General features: G+C 38.4%; 3 protein-coding genes and 1 long non-coding RNA gene across 4 annotated transcripts in view; 1 reads left to right on the forward strand and 3 right to left on the reverse strand.

The window, feature by feature from the left end:
• Positions 1-231: 231 nt before the first annotated feature.
• On the reverse strand, positions 232-1,072 carry LOC140949228 (uncharacterized). Its single transcript, XR_012167097.1, has 2 exons — positions 897-1,072; positions 232-416 (listed from the first exon to the last, which is right to left on the reverse strand). It is a non-coding gene; the product is annotated as an uncharacterized lncRNA (long non-coding RNA).
• Positions 1,073-4,619: 3,547 nt separating this feature from the next.
• LOC140948504 (EF-hand calcium-binding domain-containing protein 10-like) lies at positions 4,620-7,626 on the reverse strand. Its single transcript, XM_073397746.1, has 4 exons — positions 7,471-7,626; positions 7,191-7,355; positions 5,285-5,375; positions 4,620-4,804 (listed from the first exon to the last, which is right to left on the reverse strand). The coding sequence occupies exons 1-4, from the start codon at positions 7,616-7,618 to the stop codon at positions 4,762-4,764; spliced, it is 447 nt and encodes a 148-aa protein (XP_073253847.1). The 5' UTR covers positions 7,619-7,626; the 3' UTR covers positions 4,620-4,761.
• A 42-nt stretch (positions 7,627-7,668) lies between these two features.
• LOC140948503 (histone-lysine N-methyltransferase SETMAR-like) lies at positions 7,669-14,504 on the forward strand. The gene is made up of 3 exons (XM_073397745.1): positions 7,669-7,829; positions 9,477-9,654; positions 13,731-14,504. The coding sequence occupies exons 1-3, from the start codon at positions 7,740-7,742 to the stop codon at positions 14,345-14,347; spliced, it is 885 nt and encodes a 294-aa protein (XP_073253846.1). The 5' UTR covers positions 7,669-7,739; the 3' UTR covers positions 14,348-14,504.
• Positions 14,505-14,652: 148 nt separating this feature from the next.
• The window catches only part of LOC140948604 (hatching enzyme 1.2-like), a 10,411-nt gene continuing 6,870 nt past the window's right edge, over positions 14,653-18,193 (reverse strand). Inside the window, exons 5-7 of the mRNA XM_073397870.1 lie at positions 17,539-17,808; positions 16,704-16,838; positions 14,653-15,273 (exon numbers count right to left, since the gene is read on the reverse strand). Coding sequence (XP_073253971.1) covers positions 15,230-15,273; positions 16,704-16,838; positions 17,539-17,808 — 449 coding nt within the window. The 3' untranslated portion in view covers positions 14,653-15,229. The remainder of the gene's footprint in view (positions 15,274-16,703; positions 16,839-17,538; positions 17,809-18,193) is intronic.

Raw genomic sequence — 18,193 nt, forward strand, 5'->3', positions numbered from 1 at the left:
CAATAGTCATCTTTATAATTTGCAACTGTCTTTAAGGTCACCACCCTATGTACATGTCATTTTGAAACTCACCCCAGTCCTCATTCAAAAATCGGGAGGAGCACTGCACGACAACCCTGAAAATGGCTGCAAAGGAGACTGTACAATGTAGATCGATGCAACTACTTTTCTAAAAAATGACTTTTCTTATTATGTATGTATTTAATAATTAAAACCATAATCACAGCGGGCTAAGCCAAGTAAAAGTGATTTATTTAAACAGCAGTATAGCTATACACAATATTGTACTAACATGCACAAGTAAAATAACATATCCTCTTCTATGTAACAGACTATCACCTCTAAATATGACACAATGTGGTTATATAAATATTTACAAAGCAAATGTTGCTGATGCTTGAGCAAGACCCTGACGCCTGAAAAGAAAACAAAAGAACAACAAGAGTAAAATACAAACAATAATGTGAGAACATCATTTTATTGAAATATAGTAATTCATTGAATTGCCTCATCACTACCATTTCCTACTTGATCAGTGATTGCAGCTGTAATTTTGATATTGTTATTGACAGAAGTATTTGGGGGAACTGTTGGTCATTCAATTTATTATAATATAACTGGAATTATTCAGGTATTAGTATCTGTAGCATGAGGACAGGGTCAACATTAATGTTGACAATTTCTCTATTGTGATGGTTAGCAGCCTGTAAGAGACATTTTGTTATTTTATTTTTAGTTTGAAAATTTTAAACCAAAACAGAACCTTATGGTTATTAATTCCCTTAAATGTCTTGCTGTAAAACTAATAGGTAATATAAAAAGCAAATGGTCACACACAAAAAAAAATCAAACCAGTCTGACTGTCATTATTCCAAAGAATAAAACACTCCACTTACGCTTCTTTTAAAAATGCTTCAGAACTTATCCTATCCATGTCTCCACCTGGAGGATCGTTGTCATATTTTTTAATCCCTAGTGTCTCAAGACCTGTTTAGAGCAAAAAATATTATTAATGAACCATCACTGAAAGCCTTACAATGGGAATCTCTGAGGCAACATAGTAGTAAGTGTTGATATAATTATTGTCAAGAAAACAAAAGAGTTTCATAGACACTCGGATTGCATCCCACCCAAGCCCCAGCCCACCCATTCCCCCTTCCAAATGTTAAATCACTTATTAAATATTCAACTTGCTAAATTATGTTAGTAACTCACTTGTTCTCTGAAAGACTGAAAGCAAAATCAAGCACTCTATATCCAGTGAGCAAGAGCTGATTATCAGAATTCAAATGATTTACTAAGCTTTCACTGCTTTAAAAAACACAATTTTTTTATACTTTGCATCAAAGCAGTATATAATGCCCTTGGGGTTAAAGTAATAATTTCTCTCTTTAATGCAAATACCAAATTGCATCTCTGAGCTTTCACAATGTTGAAAATTTTCCTGGGGGGCATACCCCAAACCCCCCTAGAATGTTGTGCCCATTGGGGCTTTGCATACTAATTCTACCTATTGAATATATTCTTCCATCTTTTCAAATTCTAACTACAACCCTTTATAACATTCAATAGCATGAGCGTGCTTCATATTCCCATTGAGTATGCTGATGACGTCAGTAAACTATAATTTATCTCGAGTTCTTGTGAGCGTAGCAATCCTCCCAAGACGTCTCCCAAGTGTATCCATAACTCAACAGTACATGATAAAGCATTAACCATGTGTTTTATAACGTAAACTCAAGAAAAAACTTTTGAATTTGCTAGGGAAAAGAGGTGAGTGTTGATGATGTTGTTATTTGGCAAGCTGTGTGGGCTATGGTGGGTGGAAATCATTCCTTGCAAAGTTATTTCTTTCAAAAAGAATTTTTTGGTGAATTAATAGTTTTCCGGCACCTCAATATGGATTTTAAAATCTTTTGGCAAAAAAATCTTTTTGCATCTAAAATCTTTAAGCAACTTGATTAAACTTTCTCTCAGGTTCAAGACAAAAATATAACTATGAGGTAACAAAATATAGTCACATAGACATTGATGTGTGTGCTTTGAGTACACGCTATAAGGTAACTGCTGCATTGATAGGTATCCGGACAATTTGCCTTCTCCTGTCGCGCGCGTCTTGCGCTCCACGCCTACCTCGTGCTAGCCTACGTGCATACCTCTCCTATTTTCTTTGTACTCGCAAGTAAAAAAGGAAAAAGGAGATGTCTGTACGCAGGCCAACCTTGCGTTTGTCTTCGCTTAGCCTCCCATACAGGCGTTTTTAGGGAGCTGGTATTTCGTACCTCCCCGCAGCTGTATTTTGATACATTGATACAAGTTAGTTGCTGCTTTTAGACTTACAAAAATTCATAAAATAACAGCACAATTTATAAATTAAACGAACCTAACATAAAATACAGCTGTGGGGAGAAACGAAATACGAGCTCCCCTAAAACGCCTGCGAGGGAGACTATCTTCGCTTGTCCGAAAAACGCTGGAAAAATAAACATCCGTTTCCGCGCGAAACTTCCCCAGCGGCGAAGAGCGAGGAGAAACGGATGTCTTCGCAGGCTATGAAGAAACAGTAAAGTTTGGGATTTATTAACTGATTGAGTAAAGACTGAAAAGGTAACCTTTGAAGAGCAAGCAGAGTCCTGTAGAACAGGTATTACTTACAGTGTATATATATGACTTTGGCTTCGCGTTTGAATCTTCGGTTACTTCAGGCCGAAGTCTTCAATGAACGCAAATCTTCCACAAGTCCTATGAATGTATGTCTGCATGATGGGAGGTTAAACATGCCGCGCCACGAGTGTCGTGTCAAGGGCATATTGAAAACAAAATTATAACCAACTGAGCTAGCATACAAGAATCTTATAATACAATGTTTTAAAACTCACTCTTTGTTTTACCTTATTTCAGGCAAAAATAAGAATCGTGTTCATCGACGCAATTGTTCTAGCACAGTTTGCTATACAGTGGAAGTGTGTTACCTTCGATGCGTAGGTGAAGAAGGCTGCTATGTGTGTAGAAACGAGACAGATTGTGACACCATTGACTGCTAAATGAATTAATTTTCTCTTACGAAAACCGTCTTGCTAAGTATCCTAAACCAGACTGTATTCATAAACTGGTCACAGAATTAGTGCTGGTGGTTGGGAGGGGCGCGAATAAAAAAAATGAGGCTGTACGAAGTCTTATAAAGTGAGGTGTTGCAGTTGCTATACTTAGAAGTTCTTCTTTTCAATGAATTTTGACATTGTCATACGCTTAAGTGCCTTTCAGCTGAACAGAGAAAAAATCTTGCCCAAATTCTGGCTATTGTGTCCCTCAGAACTAAGCTAGAATTGCTAAAAATATTTGAGCAGTATCATATAAGCGAAATAGGAAAAGCACGTTTTTTGTTGCAATTAAGAGAAAAAATAATAGCAGTCATTGAATAAAGACTAAAATACACGAATAAATTGTTTGCAGTGTTTCCTGCTTGCTGTTACTTTTGGGGATACAGTCACTTTGGTAGTGTACTATAAAAGATGCTTTCCATAGATCACAATAAAAAAACTGATAAAAGTCTTTTTGCTGGTTTTGTCAGGAAAATGTAATAATATATAAAAAAAAAAAAAACAGTAAATTAAACAATTTAACTAAAAACTAATTTTGATCTCTGCTTTGCCTGGGGAATCTTGAACCATTGATATTCTCAAAAAAGAAAATAAATTAGTTTTTCAAGGGGTGAGTCATTAAGTATAGCCCATGATGAAAAACTTTAATTTATGTCAGCACAATTTTATGAATCACACAAAGTAAATCTCACGAGGCGGTCTTAATTTTCATTCCTGGGTAACTCGTCATTGTTACCGTAAGGTCCTGTTCAGACGCTGATCTTTTTATGAGCCGAACCTAATACATTGAACTAAGTACAAGAAAAGTTCGGCGTCTGAATCAATTAGGAATGCCTGTTTCAATTTGGAACGACTCAGCTGTTCGTCATGCCAAGCCCGGCTTTGATTCAGATGCCATACTTTTCATGTACTGAACCTAATGCACAAATAATTATAATAACCTATTTTGCAAGAAGTTTGACCAAAAAATGAGCATTTTTCTCCTTTTGTATTTCGTTCGGCTGGAATTAAGATCGGCGTCTGAATCAATTCAGCCGGTCTAAATAGTTTGGGCCAGCCCTAATTTGAGTTATGTTTGGCTCATGAAAAGTTTGGCGTCTAAACCTTGGCTAAGATGTCAAAGATTTGGCAGTGTTGCTAGTTCAGAAACTTTTTTTTTTTGGGGGGGGGGGGGGGGGGGCGGGGGGAACAGTTTTATTGTTGGATAGCATATGATCACCAGTTACTGTTGAGAGCATGTGCTGTTGTGGAAAATTTCCAGCTGTATGAAAAATCCAAATAAAGAAACAATAGTCATCTTTATAATTTGCAACTGTCTTTAAGGTCACCACCCTATGTACATGTCATTTTGAAACTCACCCCAGTCCTCATTCAAAAATCGGGAGGAGCACTGCACGACAACCCTGAAAATGGCTGCAAAGGAGACTGTACAATGTAGATCGATGCAACTACTTTTCTAAAAAATGACTTTTCTTATTATGTATGTATTTAATAATTAAAACCATAATCACAGCGGGCTAAGCCAAGTAAAAGTGATTTATTTAAACAGCAGTATAGCTATACACAATATTGTACTAACATGCACAAGTAAAATAACATATCCTCTTCTATGTAACAGACTATCACCTCTAAATATGACACAATGTGGTTATATAAATATTTACAAAGCAAATGTTGCTGATGCTTGAGCAAGACCCTGACGCCTGAAAAGAAAACAAAAGAACAACAAGAGTAAAATACAAACAATAATGTGAGAACATCATTTTATTGAAATATAGTAATTCATTGAATTGCCTCATCACTACCATTTCCTACTTGATCAGTGATTGCAGCTGTAATTTTGATATTGTTATTGACAGAAGTATTTGGGGGAACTGTTGGTCATTCAATTTATTATAATATAACTGGAATTATTCAGGTATTAGTATCTGTAGCATGAGGACAGGGTCAACATTAATGTTGACAATTTCTCTATTGTGATGGTTAGCAGCCTGTAAGAGACATTTTGTTATTTTATTTTTAGTTTGAAAATTTTAAACCAAAACAGAACCTTATGGTTATTAATTCCCTTAAATGTCTTGCTGTAAAACTAATAGGTAATATAAAAAGCAAATGGTCACACACAAAAAAAAATCAAACCAGTCTGACTGTCATTATTCCAAAGAATAAAACACTCCACTTACGCTTCTTTTAAAAATGCTTCAGAACTTATCCTATCCATGTCTCCACCTGGAGGATCGTTGTCATATTTTTTAATCCCTAGTGTCTCAAGACCTGTTTAGAGCAAAAAATATTATTAATGAACCATCACTGAAAGCCTTACAATGGGAATCTCTGAGGCAACATAGTAGTAAGTGTTGATATAATTATTGTCAAGAAAACAAAAGAGTTTCATAGACACTCGGATTGCATCCCACCCAAGCCCCAGCCCACCCATTCCCCCTTCCAAATGTTAAATCACTTATTAAATATTCAACTTGCTAAATTATGTTAGTAACTCACTTGTTCTCTGAAAGACTGAAAGCAAAATCAAGCACTCTATATCCAGTGAGCAAGAGCTGATTATCAGAATTCAAATGATTTACTAAGCTTTCACTGCTTTAAAAAACACAATTTTTTTATACTTTGCATCAAAGCAGTATATAATGCCCTTGGGGTTAAAGTAATAATTTCTCTCTTTAATGCAAATACCAAATTGCATCTCTGAGCTTTCACAATGTTGAAAATTTTCCTGGGGGGCATACCCCAAACCCCCCTAGAATGTTGTGCCCATTGGGGCTTTGCATACTAATTCTACCTATTGAATATATTCTTCCATCTTTTCAAATTCTAACTACAACCCTTTATAACATTCAATAGCATGAGCGTGCTTCATATTCCCATTGAGTATGCTGATGACGTCAGTAAACTATAATTTATCTCGAGTTCTTGTGAGCGTAGCAATCCTCCCAAGACGTCTCCCAAGTGTATCCATAACTCAACAGTACATGATAAAGCATTAACCATGTGTTTTATAACGTAAACTCAAGAAAAAACTTTTGAATTTGCTAGGGAAAAGAGGTGAGTGTTGATGATGTTGTTATTTGGCAAGCTGTGTGGGCTATGGTGGGTGGAAATCATTCCTTGCAAAGTTATTTCTTTCAAAAAGAATTTTTTGGTGAATTAATAGTTTTCCGGCACCTCAATATGGATTTTAAAATCTTTTGGCAAAAAAATCTTTTTGCATCTAAAATCTTTAAGCAACTTGATTAAACTTTCTCTCAGGTTCAAGACAAAAATATAACTATGAGGTAACAAAATATAGTCACATAGACATTGATGTGTGTGCTTTGAGTACACGCTATAAGGTAACTGCTGCATTGATAGGTATCCGGACAATTTGCCCCCCAGTAAGCCCCCGACAACTAGCCTCCACATTATGGACTTAAGTTCCACTTTGTAGATTACGTTTAACATAACAATTTGTTTTTCATGGGACTGGTGTCTCTTGGACTACACATCCCTGCATGCATTAAGTGGATTCGAATTGTGAACTTATTTAGAATTTCAAGGGGCGGGAGCCACTCAGACAACTAGACATTTAGAAAGGGGTTGAAGACAGTTCATTTACTAAACGAGCGATTCGAAGATATTTAACTCAGGTGATACTGTATACTCGGGGCTAGTTGTTGGGGGCAAATTGTCTGGGGCATGAATTGTCTGACATTCCTTTGACAATGTTTTAAAACAATAATATCAGTTCATGCTTCAGCTGTCCGTATGTCGAGATATAGAGCACTTGGGAAGTTTGGAAAGCAATCAAGAGTCGCCTCTTTCGTGCTTTCCAAACTTCCAGCATGCTCAATATCTCGACATACGCATGCTGACGCATGAACTAATTGTTTTATAACATTATCAAAGAAATGTCAGACAATTCACCCCCCAGACAAGTAAGTATACAGTCCACAGATTTGACCTTTCGAGTCCATTGATGAAAACCTTTGTTTCCTGAATATTCCATTATGATTGATGGAAGCAAAAAACACAACCGATGGTTAAATGTTTGTGAGGTAGCGCTGTAAAGGGCCCTGCACACATTAGTCACATCACCTTGTTTGTACTGTTCATAGGTTATGAATCCTTTTCCTGTGACATCAAGCATTCCAAACAATGACCTAACATTGCTGTCGTCGAATATGCACGGGTAGTTTCTTTGCACTGTTCTCGCATCTTTTAGTTTTTCCAAAAATTGTTTCATGTACGCTTTTGGATCCTCTATGAAGGGAAGTGCAAGAACAAAATCAACTAGCTGTCAATCAAAACTGATGCTATGATGAACAACAATACAAGGCTCTCACCACAACGAGAAATCGCTTTTTGAATTTCTTACCTGGTCTTTCGTAGATCAATTGCGCTGTTAAGTTCTCAAATAATTCCATTATCTTGTGTTTCTTTAGATATTCTTGAGCATCGCTCTCCCTGTTCGCCATTTTGAACGGTATTGCGCGGTTTCTATAACAACGGTAACAACGGCTCATTGTCAGCGGCATTTCGTTTCAAATATACCATATATGGTACCTTATATGAAGTACCTATTGCTACGTCCACAATAAAGTTCACAACAAACTGAAAAGTGAGGGTATAGAGAGCTTGCATCCGATGATCAATAACGATGTATCGCAGGGCAAGGAAAGGGTGAAAGTTCCAGTGGTGAATGAACTCGACGATGAAAAGCCTTCAGCATTTGGGGTAATGTGATAAAGGATATTGAGTAAACAACAACGCCGTGTTAGAAATGTTCATTTTTAAACCCCAAAAATATTGTGGCCTTAATTTCAACTGAAATATTAATTTTTACTTACTTTCAGAGGATGGATTTAGAATAAGGTCAATACTCATCCTTTACTTGCGAGTGCGGCCGCCTGTATTTGCCGGGTAATATCCCATGTGTCCAGTCCAAAATAGCCTGCGTGGCAGGCGTTTGAAAGGGAAGGGAAAGGGAGTTTTAGGTGCGAGAGAAACGCGAGGGGCGCGCGAGAAGGGAGGAGGGAAACGCCTGCCAGGAGACCATTGTTTTTCTCGTTTTTAACATCCACCAGGCGAATGTTAAAATCCTGATTGGTCCGTCTTCAAAACATGTCAATCACAGCCTTAATACCTTAATCCGATTGGCTGAAATCAACATCACGCTACTGAGTAACTTAATCGATCTTTCAGTAATCATTTAAAAATATGTTGTTAAGTGAGGCGCGATGAGATTTCTGTATGGAATTCATCGTTTTAGAACGATTAAAAACTGAAGGTATCTATTTCAGCTTGAAAGGAGAATGGAAGAAAGCAATTAAAAGACTCGTATGAAGGAAAAGACATGTCAGCTAGATGAGTTTTGCTGACTGGTTTTGAGAAGTCTTGTCTCCCAATGGCTTGTTTGACCCACTAGAAGAGAGAAAGGAAAAATCATGCTGCATGTGTGCTTGTTATCTGCTGTTTGACCTCAAACGCCTACCACGCAGGCTACACTTTATCAACGACCAGATTCTTGAAGACAAAGCGGTCTAGATATAATCCTTAGCGATTTTTGGTTTGAGGATTTCTTCTTGCTGGTTATAGACGTTATATAAAAGCCGCCAGGAACTTACTTTAATAATAATATTGTTTGCAGAATTAGCCTTATTGTAGGTCTTTGAAGTTTAGCTTTCTTTCCCTGCTACCAGCGTTCTTTTGTATGCCCCGCTGGATCCAGTTCGAGAGTCAGTAAAGTGTTTGTAATTAATTTCTCCGACAAACATTGCATGCAAGTTGGGAAGTCCAACACGATACCTTCAGCAAAAACGTAATAGATTTATGCTGGATTTTATGTAACAAGCCACGCATGGTTGCGACTTTCTTCCTTCAACAGACGACCGCATTTATAGTTTTTTTTAATAGTACCTTCACTTCAGATTTCTTGTTTTAGGAAAAAAAAAAGAAAAACAGTACGCGAAATACGACTTAAATAAGCGCATCGCAGCCAGACTTATTTGACAGCTAGTCATTCACAGTTGCGTTATTTTTGCATATATAATTAGTGGGCGGGATGGCGAAAACAATGGTTTCCTGCCAGGCGTTTCCCTCCCTCCCTCCCTCCTCGCGCGCCCCTCGCGTTTCCCTCGCGCCAAAAACCCCCTTTCCCTTCCCTTTCAAATGCCTGCCACGCAGGCTAAGTCCAAAACACATCTCCCTGGGATTTTCCATTCCCCGCCGGGTTCATGCATGGGAAAATTCTTCAGGAGAAAATTATGGGACCATCGGATTAATGGCGAGTTTCCAACTGTAGAAACACCTTTCGAGGTGTAGCCAGGATTTTTGCAGAGATATGCACAGTTTTACTAAATCCATGTGGCTTTTACTTTACAGTACACATTAGTTTGCATTGGTGGGCCTAATGTAAATGATTCATTCAACTCTCCATTCTACCCTGGCTGTGAATGTCATCAAATCACATGTATGGCAGACGTTTGCTCTTGCATGCAAGCCTATGGACCATGTTATGACAGTAGTGGATGCCTTCAGATTTATAATCAGCAGTTAACTGGTGAGTTTTCACAAGGCTAACTAGATTGCAGTTGAAAATTAAAGTAGTCCACAACCAAACCTCTTGTGGGTGTTTTTTGTCTATTTATTTTTATTGGGCAAGGTCAAATCGAAAAGTAAAATATAAATAAAATAAAATAAAATAAAAAACTAAAATATAGAAACATAAAGAATTAAATCCCAAAAGGGATGGGCACAAACGGGACACTCAGACCCATGCGGGGTGCCTACGCTAGGAAAATATAAGGATTTAAAATATACACAAAAGTGAAATCTAGTTGTAGTAAGAGGAAAGTCTAATTGTAGAAAAATCTAATTGTGCAAAATTGTCGTCTAACTGTGGAGAAATCTAAAATTAAAAAAAGAAAAAGAAAATATATACCTATACATATCATATTCAGTTAGTGACAAGAACATTCACGAGAGATTGACCATGAGCAGACCATGTCCATATCAAAGACATTCATTAAAGGAGACTTGTACAAATTCTTCAAAAATGATTTAAAACAGCTAAGAGAGGTAAAACCACTAGGGAAGGCTTCATTGCATGAGTTGTTCCACAGTTTCACAATACGGTCAAAATATGAAGCTTGCAAAGTGCTGGTCTTACAGGCTGGAATAGGAAGATAACAGCCAGCAGACCGACCATGACGTGTACGTGGTTGATTGCTTTTTTTTCTTTATCAACTTTAAATCTCTCTTTCTTTCTCGCTGGACGAGTATGTGCCTGGCACTGTCTTAGGCTGCATTCCATTGGGATGATCTAGATCAAGATCAGTGATCTGGGATCGCTCAAATCATAGTGCATCAGAGGAACCAATGAGGGCAGCTAATCCGACTTAATCCCATTTAATATGACACACTCCTCGAAAGTGCGAAAATTTTCTTGTCGTGTATTAGATTTCAGATGCATTTTCTTAATCTTCATTTCGCCAGAATAAATTAGTTTGCGCGCAAAGGGCTCCTAAAAAATCACAAGGTTTGTCCCACCTCGAGTCCACCTTCTGGAGATACGCCAGCTTGGTAGCTGGAATACATTGCCGAGGCGAAGATCTGGCATTTTTTCCTCCTCGTCGTATTTTCTTCACGGCAAATGTTTATATTTGTAGTGAGAATGCAGCGCATATCGGTGGATTGTACTTCATGCGACTTGCTACTTCTGAAAGAAGAGTGCCGGATTTCATCGTTTTGTTCATGTTTGTTAGTGTTGGCAAATGTAAGGTAAATGAACCGACCACTGTAAGGTAAGAATTGAAGTTTTAAATTTGTTACTCGGCGAAAAATCGTGGAATGGGAATTCGTGAAACTTGTGAGTATTACCTCTGTTACCTAATGTCATGCGATGACTCCTCGCTTTTTCCTCATGCGTAACACGGATACAAGCGATAAATTTATTTCGCAAAGTGAAGTATAATTTACTTAACGAGACCATTTGACGAATATTTCTTGTTATATGCTTTATTCATATTTGCTTGGCTTATTCAGGCTACATGCCAGGAGTTTGATGACAATGTTTGTGTGTTATAATTATGCTGATAAGTTTTTGCACCTTTATATTGAAACTCATGAGCCAAACGTTTGTAAACTCTAGCAAAACACTCTTCTATTATGGAGGAACTTTTAACGTCTTTCGGGGCCCTAATATGGTGTCAAATTTTTAGGTGAAACAAAGCTTGATTTTTGGCCAAACAGACTATAGCTTTTTTGTCTTTGAAGAGAGCACGAGGCAAACGTCCGTGAGTACAGTGTAAGCCAGTGATTCTTAAGGTAGAGCTAACAAAGTTAACGTAGGCTGCACTTTAGGTGGCACACCCATGGGTGCAGTGTAACCCAGTGATTCTTTAGGTAGAGCTAACAAACGTAGGCTGCACTTTAGGTGGCACACCCATGGGTGCAGTGTAACCCAGTGATTCTTTAGGTAGAGCTAACAAACGTAGGCTGCACTTTAGGTGGCACACCCATGGGTGCAGTGTAACCCAGTGATTCTTTAGGCAGAGCTTACAAACATAGACTATACAGGTGTACATCAGATGGCAACAAGTTTTCCAGTTAAAACTTTGTCATAAAGTGCTACACCATGGCACTTCGACTATTTCATTATCGCGTTTGTTTTGACGCACAATTGATAGTCAGGAGAAGTCGTATTGTCTAAAACCATAGCAAAAGACAATTTACACACATCACAGTGTTAAGGTAAGGCAATACACGGTATTTCCTTCAGGTACATTTACATTTTCTGTTAGGTTATAAGCGATTAAATCGCATGCAGCGACGAACAAAACGCGAAGCCGTCAGATATTCTAGAACCGTGTTATCTACAGTGCTGTGCATTATTATTGCTTAACTAACTAACTACGCGCTGATGGAAATAAGTTTTGGCCGCTTTAAATTTTGAAACAATTCACTGGTACTGTATAGTCATAATACGTATTGGAGCGGAAAGTTAGCACGCGAGCAGGGCGATTCTGCTGTGGTTTCTGTAATGTAGAAGATATTACGGCAATGAGGCTCCCGGGGTCCGTTCTGGAAATCACAACTACATGTAGGATGAAATGCATTCTGCGTGCAGACGTCTCCTTTTCCAGGTTAGGTTAAATAAACCGTACCAACGGTTTGTTTGACAAAGCTCCCGCGAGACGGTTTCTTGGTGATTTTATTAATTTTTCCGATCCATTTTTTTTTCAGCTCTATTTTCGCAGCTTTTGCGATACAAACTAAATTCATTTTTAGTTGTGATGACATCACACTGCTTAATCATGACGGCTTTAGAAGAAACTGAATATATTGCGCTTCGCGATTTCGCAAAATCGCTGCGGGAATTAAAAAAAATTTTCTTCCAATTTCACGCTTCTTTCTCTAGTCAATTATCTCGTTTGTCTCGTTTTCTAAAGGTCCTTGAGAACAGAATAAGACAATATTTTATTACCGACAACCTAAAAACCTGATTTTTGACCAGATCGAAACAAAACTGACCTCTGAAATGGAAGAAGAAAAGCCTTTTATTTTTGCCGGCTTCGGCCCGCCGACGCGATCGTGTCTGTTTTGCTTTCATATGATGACATTTTCCTGACAGAAGGGTGTCGGGAGAAACACCTCACGCCGATCATACGTGACAAAATCCGCCGCGCCTAAACTAATTAAGAAAAGTCTCCTTGAAAGCTCCATACAATTCCTTATAACAAAATTATAAGGAATTGTATGGAGCTCTCCGGGATACTTACAGTGCAAGTCCTTTGTGTCCCCTCATGATGATCCAAGTGACCAACGTTTCTGATCCGCATCATCTTAAAGGAACATACCCTAAATGTTCATCATAGACTAGCCTATGAGCAAGCTGTCCAGGATGCTCGTCAGAGCATCCCGGAGAGGTGGCTCACTTGCTAATCATAGACAGTTCTCTGTCTCAATAAGGAGAGTTAAAGAAAGTGAGTTTAATAAGAACTGCAGGGACCAATGTCTAGGTGTCCTTTTTGAGCAATTGTTTGTCATGGTGTCTCGGCACTTTGGGGAACTGTATGCTGTCTTTAAGTGGTTTTCATAGAAAAGAGTCGACTGTATCAATATGTTTTATCATATAGCTACAATTAGTACGCGTGCTCTGGTTGGCTGTTTCTTGTAATGACTCGGGTATTATTTTCTTGTAATGAGTAAGCACGTGTCAAAGGTATCTGTGTTTAACTTGATATTGGACATCCACATGAACTTCAATGTTATGGTCAATTGACAGCTTTCAAAAAGGGTATCTGCTAACCAGTGTCACCTGACTGTATCGCAGGCTCTGGTGTACTACTCTTTGAGGTGACATGTTTTTTTTTTAAAGTTATCCGCTGACCAGTTGTTGGTTTTAATAATAATTATTGATTGCAGGCTTAGGTCTATAAAGAAAAGGCCATATATTGAATAACTTATTAGCCTTGTCTATTCGTTCATTACAGGGAAATCTCGGACCTTGGCCATGATGTATTGACCCCGCTATCACTTGGTCAATACATCAAGGTCTTGGTCTGAGATTTCACTGTAATGACCGAACAGATGAGGTTAATAACTAGTATATATATGCTGTTTTTTTTCCTCCAGATTACTGTCAACCAGTGTTTGAATGCAACAGTTGCTGTGCTTGCCCAGAGACTTGTCCGAACAGAGTTGTTCAGAAAGGATTGCAGTTAAAACTCCAAGTTTTCAAGACAAAACATAAAGGATGGGGCTTAAAAACTCAGCAGACCATAAGAAAATTCACTTTTGTGTGTGAATATGCTGGAGAACTTATTTCAGTGCAAGATGCCGAAAAACGTGCACAGAAATTAACACATGAGACAGGAAACTACCTCATCGTTCTTAGAGAACATTCTTCTGAAAACCACATCTTAAGAACACATGTAGATGCCCGTTTTCATGGTAATGCATCAAGATTCATAAATCACTCCTGTAACCCTAATCTTGTCATGGTGCCGGTCAGAGTGGATTCTATTGTGCCCAGACTGGCTCTCTTTGCTGCCAGGGACATTGATGTTGGGGAAGAGCTGTCATTTGATTATTCAGGAGAATTCAGTGTTCTGTCAGCAAGGGAACAAAGAGGGGAATGCAAATGGCAAGATAGTTTAAAAGAGCTTGGAAAGGAACCAAAGAGCTGCTTCTGTGGTTCACTGAATTGCATGGGTGTCCTTCCTTTTGATGCATCATTGTATATGCAGTAGCTTGGAATCTCGTTAAAAGCTTTATTTACTTAGTGGTGGATTCTGATCTTGGATCAATTTTCGGTTTCTGGGAAACTGCAAACCTACCCCTCCCCTAAGCCAACATTTTACACTAAATGAGAATTAAGTGTTATTGATGGCTTAAGGGACGGGTAGGTGGGCGGTTTGCCAGAAAACGTAATTGATCCCTGGTCTTTAAGTAAGTGGGGGGGGGGGGGCTGCTGAACCAGTCCTTAAGATAAGACGGGCAGGGGGGGAAGCCTTAAAAATACTTTTTCTTTGCCCTGTAGGGCTTAGTTTGGCCTTTAAATAAGGGGAAGCTGCCTTCTCCCAGATCTGTCACTGTCATTTAATCACAAATGCAACAGACCTGTTGCCTACGAAAGGGTAAAATGGGCAAAAGAATACCAAGAATTCTAGTGGGATGCTGTTAGTGTTAGATTTACAGTCATTGTAATGTGATTTGTAACATTTATTGAAACATGTCTTTGTTATATTTTCTATTGACCATTGCAACTCAAAAAGGGCATTTTGTCCAAATGTGGACTAATTAGACCGGGTGCGAGCCAATATTGTTCAAAGTAGACTCACTTTTAAATAATAAAATCGATATAAATGGGGCTTTTTTTAGTGATCAGATCTATACTTTTAGAAACATATTTACAGTGTAAAAAACTGAGTATAGTTGACATATTTAAAACTGCAATCTCTAAAGCAATAGTAGTGGTAGTAATCTCCCATAAATAATCATAAAAAACAAATAGTATTCAGGGCTCAACACAAAACTGCTGCTAATTTCTTGCTAAGCTATAATGTGACTGCAAAGCTTGATCAGCAAAATGTTTCCCTTATAAATAATTTTATCTAATAGTCCTTCATCTGTCATTGTGTGTAATTTTCTCCTTTCCATATATTAAGTCTTCTGTCTGTAAACGAAAAAAAAAAAAAGATTAACAACAAGGATATTTTCGGGTGGAAATAATATGATTGTAAATAATCCCACAATAAGCAGTCAGTTATTAGCTTCATGCTCGGGCCCCAGCCGGTGATTCTTTCAATCTGAGGTGTAGAGAATCGTGGGCGCATGAGACAGCCACGACTACTGAGTCTAACTAATAGCCTGCGGAAAAAAATAAACCTTTTCAGCTTCTGTGTTTTGCGTTTCAGAACCACTCTTTCAGTAGTCAAGTTGCTAAATAGTAAAGCTTAACGTCTCACTAAACTAAATGGTTATTAACTATTATTCTTACCATTATTCTTATTATTAATTGGTAAATAGATCTAAACATTTGTCGTACAGTTGATGTGTTCCACTATAGAGTAGTACATGCTTTTAAGAATTATTCGTTGAGCCCGGCCGAATAGGCTATTGACTCAGAGGCCATGAGGGCGAGAGGAATATTATTTTTTCAGTAAAATCCAACAAGGTGGTCAAAAATATCGAGAATAAAAAAATTTTAGCAAGTTAAAGCTAGACTTTAATCCTTTGTTGCCGCCAAAAAAGCGCGCGCTTTTCGCTACGAGTGGGCTATAACATATAGCCTAGTAGTAGCTCATTAACCAATCAGAACGCAGCATTGATAATAGACCACTAGTTGGATTTTACTAAAAACTAATAGACCTTTTCGCTTTTTTTCTTTTCAACTTTTGACATGGAAAAGTTCGGGTAAATCTGTCGACACCACTTAAAAGAGCGCCTTAAAATTAGTAAAATTACTAAGTTTAAAAGTGATTTGTTGCAAGGGTGAATAAAGATACAGATTCTCAAAGTCGCCATATTTTACAGACGTTCAAGTGTTGCCCCCCCCCCCCACCATACAAACGTTAGACTGCAAAACAGTCCGTATTTTTGCGTATTCAAGTACGCGCGAGCAGTCAAACAAAAGGTCTCGAACGAGGCTGAAAACAGAGAGCGAGACTGGGGAGAGACGCTAAAAATATTTCTTCTCACGCAGGGCGTGTGAGGCTCGCGCGCTTCGCGGGCGTAAGACTTTTACGCCACGCTTTACCGATTTCTTCACTTATTTTCAGAAAAAAACCGACTGTTTTGCAGTCTATACAAACGTCTGTACATTTTGGCAACTTTGCGGAGCTATATCGGCGCTCGCGTAAGACGTATCACTTTCAAACTTGGCGATCTTATTAATATTAAGGCGCTCTTCTCAGTGGTGTCGACGGATTTTCCCAGCCTAGTCCCCAGGCGTTTTCGGCGCGGTCATTCCTGGACTCTACCATAAGCTGTGACGTCACCGAGAGATACTCGCTGAGAACGCCTAGCCCGCTCTGTCCATAAAAAGTTGAAAAAAGAGTGAAAAGGTCTATTGCCAAATTTTCACCGGAACAGTTTTTTTTTTACCTGCAGGAGCCTCATGTTTACAAAATCCACAAGAGAGTGGACACCACTTCGTCATGTATTTTTTCCAATAGTCACAGTATCCTTCATGGGACGCGAAATGTTTGCATTCATTCTTGAAGAAATCTTGACATTTTGCTGGAACATTAAGTAAAGTATGTCAGTTAAGATGTAGGTTGTTTTTCAGTGACGACATTTCGAGTCTGTGGATAAAATCCTACTGTGTGGCCATTCAAATGAAACCTTTTTAGCAGTACTGACTTTCAGGAGGTCAAATTTGTTTTTTAACTATTTTTTTACTATTTGTTTTACAAAATAAAATAGGGCCACTTTTGCGGTGAATTCGAAGCAGTCAGCAGTCCTTTTGGTGTTTGCACAGACTGTAGTAACTCGCGGGAGTTTTTGGTTAAAGCCCTGTTTCTTTTGCAGTCGGGGAAGAGAAATTCCGCATCGGTATCAAGTGCCTTTTAAACAGCATATAGAGAGCGGAGAGTAGCAAGACTTTCAGGAGTATAGATCCTTCTGAGTACAGTCTCTTCGGTCTGTATCATCTCCCCCTGCAGATACTTTAAGTGGATCAAAGAAAGCTTATGAAAAACCGCGACGTCTAACTATCCGACAAATATTTCAGGTTGACTCAATTTTTTGGCGACCAACCAACATACTTTTTCAGTCGAAGAGTGAAAACTTTAGAAAAAGAGAGGGGAAAACCTTATAAGATTACGACTGACTCTGAATGAAGCCAGCACAGTTAGTACACTGAAAGATATGAAATAGGCTTAAAGGTGTGCAGTCTCCGGGGAGGGTTTTAATTGCAGTGGCGTCCCAGTACACTTACTTTCTTCCGCTTTCCTTTGGCCGCCATTATCAACAGGTTTCCTGTCCCAAGCTTTACAAGGATAATGTTTTAACAACTGCTTAATGTCGATAGCGCTAAAATCATCCTTATTACCAAGATGTCTGTCGGGATCTGATATTGCTTGTAGTGTATTTTCTCCGTTTTTGCTAAATGCTTGATTGTCATAATGCATCAGGCTGTCAAAGTCATATGGTTCTTCCGCGCTGTCTACTCGATCTGGGCCGTAACTGTCAAAATTCTTTTCAAATCCTGTAAAATAGAGTACAAAGAAAGAGGTCAGTTTCATAATACCAACTCTATTAACTCATGTTAAGTGAACTTAATCGCGAGGTGTGTCAGTGATGTGGTTGAGTTATACCACTCCTTCAATGTTTAAGGTTTCCAGTCTATGCATGGTATTAGAGCGCTTTAGATTTGAGGACGAGTACGAGTACGAGATACAACTTAAAGTTTTTGCGCATGTTCTCAAAAAAAGAAACCCCGCTGGAAAGCTTCATTTTCCTTTTTTTCGCCAAAAAGTTGTTATTTATACTGAAGGAGGTTAAGCCCTCTCCTGATAGCAAAATGATAAAACTTCTTGCATCAATAACTGGTTCCCGCCACTGACATTCTCGCTAAAACTCGTAGTAGAATG

This window comes from Porites lutea, chromosome 9 (assembly GCF_958299795.1).
Source record: "Porites lutea chromosome 9, jaPorLute2.1, whole genome shotgun sequence".
NCBI lineage: Eukaryota > Metazoa > Cnidaria > Anthozoa > Scleractinia > Poritidae > Porites > Porites lutea.